This window comes from Eptatretus burgeri, chromosome 3 (genome assembly GCF_056783735.1).
Source record: "Eptatretus burgeri isolate ZD-2024b chromosome 3, Ebu_testis_v1, whole genome shotgun sequence".
NCBI classification, from domain to species: domain Eukaryota; kingdom Metazoa; phylum Chordata; class Myxini; order Myxiniformes; family Myxinidae; genus Eptatretus; species Eptatretus burgeri.
The window spans coordinates 113,478,309-113,491,232 of record NC_140963.1 but is presented as its reverse complement, the minus strand read 5'-3'; the positions used below and the strand labels follow the sequence as shown (position 1 = coordinate 113,491,232).

Below are 12,924 nucleotides of genomic sequence, written 5' to 3'. Positions count from 1 at the left end.
TAGACCGCAGAGGCTCCGCAAGACCGGGCTGGCTACCTTCACCTTGCTGGGGCGGCCCATCTCCACGACCCACGGTAAGGCACGGCTCGGCAGGCCACACACCTTGGCTCCGCTGCGCTCTCTCCTCCTTTCCACACGCCTCCACAACCTCCCGCAGTCGACGACTCTGCGAGCGACCACGACCTCCAGACCCACAGAGCAAGACCTCTCGTTCCGCGTGCCCTTTTATCTCGATGGCGCATCGCCCCTCCCTTCGCAGCTCGCGGGGGAGGAAAATTCCAGGAGAGATCGGCCCGGCTCTTTTGTTTTAAGCGCTGCTTCCCCGCGTCTCTTCCGCACGTGCTTTTCGTTGGGGGGGGGGGTGAGGCCGTCGTCCGTTCCCTCCCGACGAATGTCAGACTTCTCGCAACTCTGCTGAGGTGGCAACGTGGTGGTGGTTAAGGTGGTTGTTGTAATGGTCGCGTGGCTGGCGTTTTGTGGTGGTCGTGAGGGTGGTGTGGTTGGGCACTTGTGATGAAGGCGGTGGTGGAGGTGGTGGTTGTGAAGCGGTTGGTCCAAAATAACGATAGCAAAAGAATAACGGCTAACTCAAAGATCACAGCCTTGATCACACGAATAAATCCGATTAGACAACGGTGGGGAAATCTATCTGAACACAGACTTATCGGCATAACTGATCTAAGGACCTATATGGTGCTCTGTGAATTTCCACAGCTGGAACAATATATTGTCCAAAATGGTTGAAAATGCATTTTTTGTTTGATATATATCATTATAAATAAGAATAGAACAATTCCTCGAAACAGTACATTTCCTATGACCTTCTGCCTATCTTGGCACCTTCAAATGTGTAAAATCTCAGATTTTGCAAAATTTCCCCCAGTCATAGTGAAGCTTACAAAATCTTATTCCAGAAATTTGAAATGCATCTGCTAGAACATCTTCAATAGCAATTTACTTCTGCATAAAGTGATTATTTAAAATGGCAAGTTTCAACATGGATCATTACTACATACCAGTTTTCAGGTTCACTTCCATGATTGGGTCAAAAATGTTAGGAAGTACGTAACAAATTGCATTTACCAAGCTGCTACAAAATTACTGGTAGCTATAAGCTTGATTTTATAACCATAGAATAAGTTTACCAAGATGGCCCTATGATATCAAAATCAATACCAAAGGCCAGTTTGTGTTCAGTATACAGAACATCAAAGGTCGTTAGGAAGTACGTAACGTTTTTAAGAAATCTGCACTTTTAATCCTAAGATGTTAGTTTGGTTCATCACAGCATGTATTTCTATGGCTGTTTATGTGCATATATATTTATGACTTGAATGAACACTGATCAATTTGTTAATTTCATATGACCTTGACCTCTTTGCTCAAGGTGAAATATCAGGGAAACCAAATATTCTCCATATGTGTTTTCCAATTAGTGTATAATATTCTCAATATGTGTTTTCCAATTAGTGTATAATACATATCTAAGCCATCAGACCAATTTTAGAATGATATGAGTGGTTCCTTGATACAGATAATTGATAACCAACTTTGACCCTGTCAGAGCAATAGAAAGAGGAAGAATTAAGCTCTTCCCAAATAGATCCTGAATCCCCATGATGTTGGCTAACAAATGATATGCAAAACTTAATCATACAATGACTTTCATTTTTGGTCCCCCGTGTCCTAAATGTGTACATAATACCTTGCTACAAGCCTAAGTCCGATCGACATGAAATTTTCACCATAGTATGTTTCTTTTTTGATAGCATAACTAATTGTTAATTATGACGTTATAGGTCACGTGGTACAGGCGCCATCTTAAAAAAAACCGATAAACTTGACCTCTGTATCTCTGAAACCGTGCAATGGAAATTTTTTTTGCTTCATACATTTAAATAAGCTCCCCATGAGGAACACGGGTGATTTTTCGTGACGTCATTGGTGAAGTGGTATGCCGGTGAAAATTCGTCAAGTAGAACGCTGCATGGGAAAAATCTGAAATTTCTTGAGCGTCATCTACACAACAATTGACCCGAGAAAAAAATTATTGCAACATCATAGGTGACTTGGTTCGGCAGCCATCTTTTTTTTTTTTTTAATAATCATCTCCAGAACGGCTGGACAGATTGGGGCTAAACTTAACACACATTCCCCATGACATTCTTTCACAAGTTTGTTCATTTCTTATTGATAGGTCACATGGTTTGGTGGCCATATTGAATTGACCTTAAAACCTTCAAACATCTTCTCCAGAACGGCTGGTCAGATCAAGGGGAAACTTCACAAGTGTATTCTGCACACGTAGGGGATATAAGTTTGTTAATAAATAACTGATTGGTCACATGGTTTGGCAGCCATGTTGGATTTAAGAAAAATATTTTAATGTTTTCTCTGGAACTGCTTAATCTATTGAAGCAAAGATTTGCAACTATCTTCCATCATATCTGCACACATGGTAAAAATTGACATCAAGTCACATGGTTTGGTGGTCATCTTGGATAGAAAAACGCACCTTATCCGATTAACACGAAACTTCACACACGTGTTCCACTCTACGATTGGAAGCAGAATGTAAATTTATGATGTCATAGGTCATGTGGTTCGTCAGCCATCTTGGATTGAAAATTAATAAATTTTTTTAATCTTCTTCTCCAGAACAGCTGGACTGATTGAGGCAAAAATTCACACTTTTCCCAAGACATCCTTTCACAAGTTTGTTAATTTCTAATTGACAGGTCACATGGTTTGGTGGCCATATTGAATTTACCCTCAAACCTTCAAACATCTTCTCCAGAACAGCTGGTCATATCAAAGGGAAACTTCACATACGTATTGCACACGAGTAGAGAATATAAGTTTGTTAATTTCTAATTGATAGGTCACATGGTTTGGCAGCCATGTTGGATTCAAGAATTGTATTAAATGATGTTTTCTCTGGAACCACATAACCTATCGAAGCGAAACTTGGCAATTATAATCTACCCCCATGCCTGCATATACCGGAAAAATTATGTCAAGTCACATGGTTTGGAGGCCATCTTTGATAGAAAAATGCACCTTGTCCGATCAACACAAAACTTAACAAGCATAATCCACTTCCCCATTATATGGAGAATTTTAATTAATGTTGTAATCGGTCACATGGTACAGCAGCCATATTAGATTGAAAATTAATAACTTTAAAAGTCCTCTTCTCTGAAACTGCTGAACAGGTTGAGACGTAACTCCACATGTATGACCGCCTCTCCATGACAAACAAAAAGTACTCCCCCCTCCCCCTTTTGATGTATGACACATCGTTTCGTTTGGCAGCCATATTGGATTGAAGGGAAAATATTAATTAATGTTTACTCTGGAACTACTGCATCAATAAATGTGAAACTTCAGTTTTATGATGGAACAGTCATGTGGAATGAAGGGTTTAAATTTCAACTGGATTGGTCCCATGGTTTGGCAGCCATGTTGGATTGAAGGGTAAATATTAAGTAATATTTACTCTGGAACCGCTGTGTCACTATATGTGAAACTTGAAAATTATTAGCTAGTCGACATGTGAAACATAGGTTTAAAATTTTAACCTGATCGGCCATGCGGTTTGGCAGCCAGAATTATTTAATTATTTGAATCTGAGAATTTTTAGATTTGTTTTTTCCAGAAGGCTCACTTGGCTGCACATGAATGCGTTTGAGGGTACAGGAATTGCAATTCATTTGATACCGACAATGTCTCCAGGAAAAAGGGCCAACTGCATACGTAATAACTAGATTGAACACTTTGTGCTACCCGGTTCGTAACTCGTCAGTCCCGCGCTGTATCGAAGCAGGGCTGTATTTTTATCACAATTAAATAATGTTTTCTCTGGAACCACTTATCCTATCGAAGCGAAACTTTGTGACTATCATTTAAGTCTCATGTTGTATCAAAGGCGAACATCTGGGTACCAGGTCATCACTGCCAGCAGTTATAAAGTGGCAGTTCTAGTTATTATTATTATTATTATTATTATTATTATTATTATTATTATTTTTGTATGCAGCCCTCAGCTGCTGGTTGCAAAATTTCTGAGCGTGGCTGTACTGCTGATGCAGTGCCCCTAGTTTTCAATAAGCTGTTACTCATTTTGCCAACCTCCGAATAATGACAGGCTGAGTCAACCCACCTGGTGTTGTCTCATAGCACGGCAAGGGATCGAACTTAAGACCCTAATATCTAAAGTCGGTTACCTTGACCGATAAGCCAAGACCAGGCTTAGTATACCCTAGTGAGACTGTATTCAGGTCAGTCTTGCTACAGTGCTCATGTTCCACTTTGCTCAAAGTTGGGAGACATTTCTGCTGATTGTGGTAGAAAGGCTTCAGAGGATTTTCAGAAAAGTGTGCTTTATACTTTATAGGATTGTTTGTTCACAGGTGATATGTCTGTCCAAGGAAATCAATATGATTATAAAGGGTGAACAAGATTAAACTCTCTATTTTCTTGAATTCTCACTTGAATGTCTGAAATTCAGGAGGTGGACATCATCACAGGCAAACACCGCATTGATAAACTTTATGTTGTTTGAAGATGTAATGTGATAATTTATTATCTTGCCAAAACGAAGTTTTTGCAAGATATGTTAGTCAGCTTGTATGTTTTTTTTTTTTTCTTTGTCTGTAATCACGTATAAAAAAAATTCTGCAGAGCACAGTTATCATTGGAAATTTTTGTAACTTCGCATATCAGAGGCCTATAGAGGTCCCTTTCAGAGCACAAAATTTTGAAGGTCAAGGTCACTTTGTCGCAAATCAGGGGAGTCGACGAAACCCTTATTTTTTGAGTAATTTTGATCGGATCGTCTTCAAACTTCATGGGAATATAGTTCATGGTCTGGTGCTCAGTTGATTAATTTTTGGTGGCGATTGGCCTTGACCTTCATGGTTAGCGCCTGAGGTCAAACATATTTGACCCCAAGGTCAAATTTTCAAGTTTTAGGAACCATATCGTGTAGTACCTCAAATTGAACACCTCAATGAGTGCTTTCTAGATATGTCAAGCTTGAGACATTATGACGTCATTTGGTGATGTTATGAGGCAAAAGCATATTTTTCATGGTTACTCTGTAGAACGATTCTCATCGGAATCTCTCGTAGGCAGATATTCCTCAAGGAGTCGCTCCTGGTGGATAGCAGCTCTGTTCACCTCAGTGTGACCTCAGAGAAGTCACACATGGTCACCTTTTGGCAAGATACGGGTCACCCTGCGGGTGACATTGGTTTTTATTTTTATATTGTTGACTAAGAAGAATGGTTTGCTTATTGCAGGTTCATTTTGAGAAAACATGAAAAGATCATTGGCAAAGAAATTCCAAGAAATTTTTTTATTTTTTGTTTCTCTCCCAAAACTAACTAGCATCTGTTGAATACAAAGTCTTCGATATCCCCCGCCATAGTACATGAGGATTAACAAACTTATATTCCCTAAGCGTGTGCAATATGTATGTGAAGTTTCCCCTTGATCTGACTAGCCGTTCGGGAGATGTTTGAAGGTTTTAGGGTAAATTCAATATGGCCACCAAACCATGTGACCTATCAATTATAAATTAACAAACTTCTGAAAGGATGTCTTGGGGAAAGTGTGTGTGAAATTTTGCCTCAATCTGTCCAGCCGTTCTGGAGAAGAAGATTTTTACAATTTATTAATTTTCAATCCAAGATGGCTGACGAACCATGTGACCTATGACATAAATTTACATTCTGCCTCCAATTCTCCAGTGGAATATGTGTATGAAGTTTCGTGTTAATCGGATGAGGTGTGTTTTTCTTTCCAAGATGGCCACCAAACCATGTGACTTGTGACGTCATAATTTTTACGATGTATGCAGACATGATGGAAGATGATACTCGCAAATTTTCGCTTTGTTAGGTTATGTGATTCCAGAGAAAACATAACTTAATATTTTTCTTGAATCCAACATGGCTGCCAAACCATGTAACCTATCAATTAGAAAATATCAAAAGGCACCAGTTCACCACTTGTTTGATATGTGTACCAAATTTCGTAAATATATCTTGAGGGGATTTGTAGTTAAGCTCCGGAAACAAAATGTGACTGACGGAACCCATTTCTGTATCCCCGCCAACTTCGTTGGTTGGCGGGGAATAATAACAAAGAAGACCTTATTGTTCGATTGCAATGGCTTGCCTGGGAAAAGCTTGTACTCTTCCCAAAGACACAAAGTCAACCAATGATTGTGTTTGAAGAAGAGGGATCAGTGGGTGACAAAGCATCGGTCAATGGATCACTTTGCCTCGGTCATCTTTGGAAAGGTTCCAACTTTACCGGTGAAGAAAATCCTGGTTAAATAACATGAGCGTAACAAACAGAAAATGTGGACCCAGTATGTCTGTGCGGTGACAAAGTAAATTGTTGTTTTTATCATTTGTTTTTACGTTTTATCATCTACTCCAATGTGCAGGACATCAGGATGAGAGTTGGTAGCAGTTTTTGTTTTGTTCTGGAAAATTTGTGAACTCCAGTTAAATAAGTAAGCTATAGCTTATATCGACTTAGAACTTCTTCTTGACGTCTCAGTGAAACCACAGCCCACTTCCAATTTCCCCTGACGATTAATGGTATTTAACATAGAAAGGAAACTATTGTACCTAGCACCATGTGACATTATCGTGATTTATAACCCTCATCCCTATTCCCCTCTGTTCCAGCTGCATATGTGCTCATGGCGGCAGGTGCTGTCATTTTCATCATTGGCTTTCTTGGCTGTTGTGGAGCTGCAACGGAAAATCAGTGCATGCTTGGAACGGTGAGGCTGAGTTTAGCTTCACGGGGTTTCTTTTTTTCTTTTTCTTCATTTTGAGGATTTAGGAAACATTTTGGATTTTATCCTAAAATGTAATGTTTTGGGTCTGATAATACCATGCATTCACAAAAGTAGTCTTCAAAAAGCGTTTTTGAAGTCAATAAAGTGGGAAAAGTACATAATTGACTGTAAGCTGTTATACATATTCTTGGAAGCGTTCTGCTTTCCTCGCCACCTGATGTCAGTAATTATAGCAGAGAAGTGCCACTAGTATGTGTAAATATCAGAATTCGATGTAAAAATAATGTTTCTTTAGTTTCCTGTATAATCCTGTGATTTGAAAGGCAGGATCCAGTATGTAGGCCTTCAGTGGGGGCTGGGGTATACCCCTGGACTCGCATAACTTAGCCCTCCCCCCAATGTTGGGTTTCTGGTAACAAGCTGTTCAATGAATGGGATAGGTAGGTTGGGAATTTTTCTTTTTCTAATTTGTATTATTATTATTATTATAACTATTATTTTTGGAAGCGGTGCAGTATTTCAGATGTTACATCTTTCAAACCAGTATGTGTATGTTGATAGTTGAAAAGATATGGAATCATGAACTTTAACATCCCCATCATGAGGTTCCAAATTAGGGGTAAAACAGTGTTGTGTACACAAGTCAGAGGAATAAATGACACCAATTTAGTATCTCTGCAAGGTTTCCTTTAAACATTGAAGCTGGTCTCAGCAGTGATAAAGCCAACATATCATTGACATGGCTCAACAGGACATGTGAAGGAATTGAAGAATACGAATCTCCCATTAAAATACGAAAATCATGCATATTCGGACATTTAGACCCTTTCCAATTGACAAAAATCCTAGATTATGCCCTTTGGGGGGCATCCATGAAGTATATACTCTTCAAAAAAAGAAACTTTAACCCACCCCCACCCCAACTAATGCACGTTAAATTGAATCTGAATAATCTGGCAACATAGCAATTGTTATACACACCCCCCCCCAGATACCCCCCTCTCTTCTTCCCCACCCTCTCCCCCTTTTACCTCCTCTCTCCCTCATCCTTTCCCCCTCTCCTCTGCGTCCCCTGCTCCCTCCTCCTCTCCTCTCACCCCTCCTCTTCTCCTCTCACCCCCTCCTCCACTGTATTCCTGTCAGTGAAGTGACAGGTGGTATTTGCTGGTAGAAAATAAAATGTGTGTAAATACTGTTTGCAGGGTATAAACAGCCACCCCCCCGCAAAAAAGTACAGTACCATCTATTAAAGGCACACACAAAACTGAGATAATGATAAGATCTTGCAATTTTTCTTTCTTTGTAACAAAACTGACTTAAAATAATTTTAAAGAAATTCAGTTCTGTATTTTAAAATATTAATTAACCCCCGCCATCGAAGATCGGAGGTTACTGTTTTCACCCCTTTCTGTTTGTTTGTTTGTGAACAGTATTACGGAAAAACTCCTCTGGATTTCGACGAAACTTGGTGGGGGGGTTAAGTATGGTCCAAGGATCATGCCATTAAATTTTGGACTTGGTTCCCCCCCCCCCCAAAAAAAAAATTGTTAGAGAATTTTTTTTTTTGCATTTCTACATGTTTTAAGTGATTTCCAACCCCCCCCAAATTTTTTTTTACCCCCCCCCCCCCGCAAAAAATAGTTTTTTTTTTGCATTTCTACATGTTTTAAGTGATTTGCAACCCCGCCCAAAAAAAAAATTGTTACACCCCCCCCAAAAAAAATAGAGAATTTTTTTTTTTACATTTATACATGTTTTAAGTGATTTCCAACCCCCCCACCCAAAAAAAAATTGTTAGAGAAAAAAAGTTTGCAACTTTTTTTTTAAACAAAATTTCGATTTTTTTTTTTATTTTTTATTTTTTTTTTGCATTTTTACATGTTTTAAGTGATTTCCAACCCCCCCCCCCCCCAAAAAAAAATGTTGGAGAAAAGAACTATAACTGTCAGCACTGTTGACATATTTAATGAATAAGATAAAAGTTTCACTTGAGTGACCCAGCAGTATTGGCGGCGGAGGTTTTGCACTCTCCCGACTGCTCCCCCTCTAGTTTACACTGTCTTTGTTTTCGATTTTACACCGATGTTCACAATAAGCTTCTCCTCCTTCTCCTCCTTCTCCTCCTTCTCCTCCTCCTCCTCCTACCTTTTTAGTTGTTTTTTGCTCGACATAGTATGCCAAATGACATCTTGTGTCTTGTCAAATGACCTCATGGATCTGACATATTGTGTGTCTTGGTGACCATGTCGGCACTTTAAGTGGGAAAAAAACCGAACACCAAATGTCTGCACGGCAGCCATGATTTGTGTCAGTCGGGAATGTCTGTCCAGCATCCATTTTCTGACTGAACAAGACACCATTTTTTTTCCCAAGGTTGTGGAAACTTTTTTCTTTTTTTTGGCGTGTCATGTGATCAATAAGGCATGCCATGTGATCGAGGTTGTTATCTCGTGTGCGGCAAAGTCCTGAACATTGGTCATAGTGTGGGAGACGAGAAATGCTTGTACGCCCTCATCCTCTGCAGTTCACGAGTGCAAAATATGACGCCGAGATATGCTGTAGCAGCCTCAATCGCCCCCGTGGAGGCTTTCGCAGCATGCAGGACGAGTGACGTGTACAATCCCGAGACCTACGTGAGTGGACCCGGCAAGTAGCACAAGATCCCGAGACCTAAGTGAGATCTTGTGCTCCGTGCCTCAGATGGGAGAGTGCTCCGTTCAATGAGTATTGCCTTGTGATCGAGGTTGTCGTCTCGTGTGCGTCCCAGCGGAGAGGCCGGGATAGCCCCAAATTATATTGTTGTGGGCCGGGGATCGGTGGCGAGAATGACCACTAGGTGGAGGAGGTGACGTCGTCTCCTCCCAGACTCCCCGGAATTGTAGGCAATCGCTCCAGATAACTCAGTGAGCCGGCGGGCCGCTGAACCGACAGTGGACGCCAATATCTCAACCGCGTAGCATAGGGTCTTTTTGTCTAGAACCAATTTACCTAATTAACTATGCGATTTCGACTATCAGGATTCCATGCCCTCGGCACGTCTTGCCCGAACCGGATCACTCTGCCGACTACCAGCTGCCAACTACCTTTTCCGGCTCTGATGCAGTCGAGCGGGCCTGCCAAGAACGTACCGGCGAGAATGTACGGATTATTGTGTATAAAAACCTGGCTAAACTCAGATCCGAACCATGCTGGACCAATGCAAGAAAGGACGGAAACAAACTGGGAACATTTCGACAATTGTTGCTTCACGAGTCAGTAAGTGACCACTATATTCGTTATGGGTGTGTGTGTGTCTGTCTGTCTGTCCCGAGCATAGCTCTGTGTGGTTTTGATCTGATCCTAATAAAATTTGGGTGGGAGGTTTATATCATGATCTCGTTGTGTTTTCCTGAGAATGGGCATGCTGCGCCCATTATGGGTGGAGCCACGCCCCAAAAAATGTGTTTTTTTGGGGTAGCCGATTTCAAGTTACATCTTCTCCAAGGGGGTTTGTCGAATCTGTCGGGTTTCGGTATTTGGTTAGCCCAATGGCACCTGCATAGCCCCACGGAGGTCGTTTTATTTATTGATTGATTTATTTATTTATTTATTTTTTATTTTTTCCATTTTCGTCACAAGGTCACGAACTTAGAAAATGTCAAAAATCAATAAATTGGGCATCGAGCTCCTAGGGTTTTCAACTGTTTCGAATGAAAGTTGGTATGCAAGTAGTGCTCTTCGAGTACTAAAACTTTCATCTTTACATTTTTCCCAATTCCCGCCAGTTTGCCCATGGCGTCCCCTCGAAGGTCAAAAAATAAAAAAGGCGAACCATGTACATTGCCCGTGAACCATCGCCGTCTCCAGACTTGTTTTATTTACAGCCAATAAAAGACACAGGCAAGACTTATCGCGAATATACAAGGAATATTTACAATGGTGGAATAACACTTATGCAGTTCTATTTTAAAGACAGGCCCACACACTCGGACACACACACAGATGTTTTATTGAAAAGGGCCCTGCGACCAGAGAAGGAGAGACGAGCTGGGGGGTCGCAGTTCGGCAGGGTACCTGCCAATGGCCATGCAGCCCGTCCCACAGTCACACGTGCGGGGCTCGTGTCCGCGGAGTCTGGCGGGACTCGAACCCGCAACCTTCGAATTGCTGCTTCCACTAGAAGTCCAATGCGTTATCCGTTGCGCCACTGAGAGCTGGACTCCTTGAGTCAACTGGACTCTCATCCCCAGCTCCAACAAACGACGCACCCAACCAACGTGCTCCTCTGCCGAAATCTCTCTTGAACCCGCCAAGAACGAACGAAAGGCAACAAAAGAGCCCCCGTCCGGGGCGGGGCTCTGTGAAGCAGACGTCACTGTCTGCCTTGATTGGACAGGGCTCCCACGAGCCCGCCCCTTTCTGGGCGGGGTTTCGCCCTTGTTGGGCGCCCCCTTCAGGTGTGTCTGGATCTGCCCAGAAGATGTACCTCGCGAGGATTTCACCTCGGTAAAGGCCCTGTCACACCTTGACGATTTAGCCAACGTATGCCGACGTATGAAAAATTTGTCTAAAACGCTGGCACACGTCGAATACGTATGGGTAAGTTTTGTATACGTTAAGAGCACGCTGGCATAAGTCGTCGTATGTCGAGCTGTTAGACAAATTTTCCATGCTTGAAATTTTTGGACGTATGACTCGCACGTACCGCATAACGCTGGCCATAAGTTGTAGGCACGTGACTCGATCGTTGACACACGTTGACACACGTTACTTGTAAGTTACTCACAAGTCGAAACACGTCGAGGTAATGTTTAGCATACCCGAAACTTATTTCTAACCTATGAGCAACGTGTTGTAGGCACGTTACACGATCGTTGACACACGTCGACACACGTTACTTGTAAGTTACTCATAAGTCGAAACGCGTCAAAGTAATGGTTAGCGTCAGTGTTCCAGACTCCCTGTTTTTTTTCTTCGGTATGACGGTGATGTTGACACTTCGATTTCTAGTGCGGTTATAATATAATATAATTAATAGGCTGCCGCTCAACGATTTAAATCATAACCGCACTAGAAATCGAAGTGTCAACATACATCACCGTCATACCGAAGAAAAAATAAAAAATAAAAAACCAAACAAACAAAAAAAAAACCCAGGGAGTCTGGAACACTGACGCTAACCATTACCTCGACGTGTTTCGACTTATGAGTAACTTACAAGTAACGTGTGTCAACGATCGCGTAACGTGCCTTCAACTTATGGCCAGCGTATGCGGAACGTGTGTCGTACGTCGAAATATTTTCAACATGCTGAAAATTTGTCAACGTACTTGGCGTACTACGACATATGCCAGCGTGCTTCAGCGTGCTCTTAAGATATACAAAACTTTCTCATAACGTATTCGACGTGTGCCAGCGTATTCGGTAAATTTTTCATACGTCGGCATACGCTGGCTAAAACGTCAAGGTGTGACGGCTTGACACTTCGATGTCTAGTGCGGTTATGATTTGAATCGTCCAGCTGCAGCCTATGAATAGCCTATGCCACTTGATCGTCGGCGATACGCTGCCGCGTGCTATGCATAAGTTAGACTATCGTTGGGCATAGGTTGTGAACGCCGACAACACGCTCAGCATTCGTTGATATAAGTTATCTATATATAATCAAAACGTTCTGTGTACGTTACTAATACATTATGCATACGTCCAACTCGTTATGAATACGTCCAAAACTAGAAAAAACCATCAATAGTTCAGCGTACGCCAGCTTCCATACATTTTGATACCTTGCCATACACTGGCTAAAACGTCAAGGTGTGACAGGGCCCTAAGCAAGACTCTGGGTTGGGCGAGTGAAACGCTTGTTCAGTCGCAGGTTGGTTTTATTGGTTGGATGATTCGTTGGAGGATATAACGTACCTAAATCATCGCAACGCACACCTTTGATTCTCCCACTAGACACAAGGAGGGGTTCTATCTCGCATGTACTTAATGGCAGAACTAACTTTTGGGACCTGTATGTTGAATGCATATGGTTTCCAGATCCGTAACAATATCATAGCTCTACACGGTTGCAAACGGCACCGAGTGCCGAGAGTGTGAAATGCGAATTCGAATGTGTGAGA

At 41.7% G+C, this 12,924-nt stretch overlaps 1 protein-coding gene across 1 annotated transcript in view; it reads left to right on the top strand.

Annotated features, from left to right (window-relative positions):
- Positions 1-12,924, top strand: part of LOC147030763 (CD9 antigen-like) — a 72,770-nt gene that overhangs the window by 25,970 nt on the left and 33,876 nt on the right. The window contains exon 3 of the mRNA XM_085875178.1: positions 6,705-6,802. Within this exon, the coding sequence (XP_085731304.1) occupies positions 6,705-6,802 (98 nt within the window). The remainder of the gene's footprint in view (positions 1-6,704; positions 6,803-12,924) is intronic.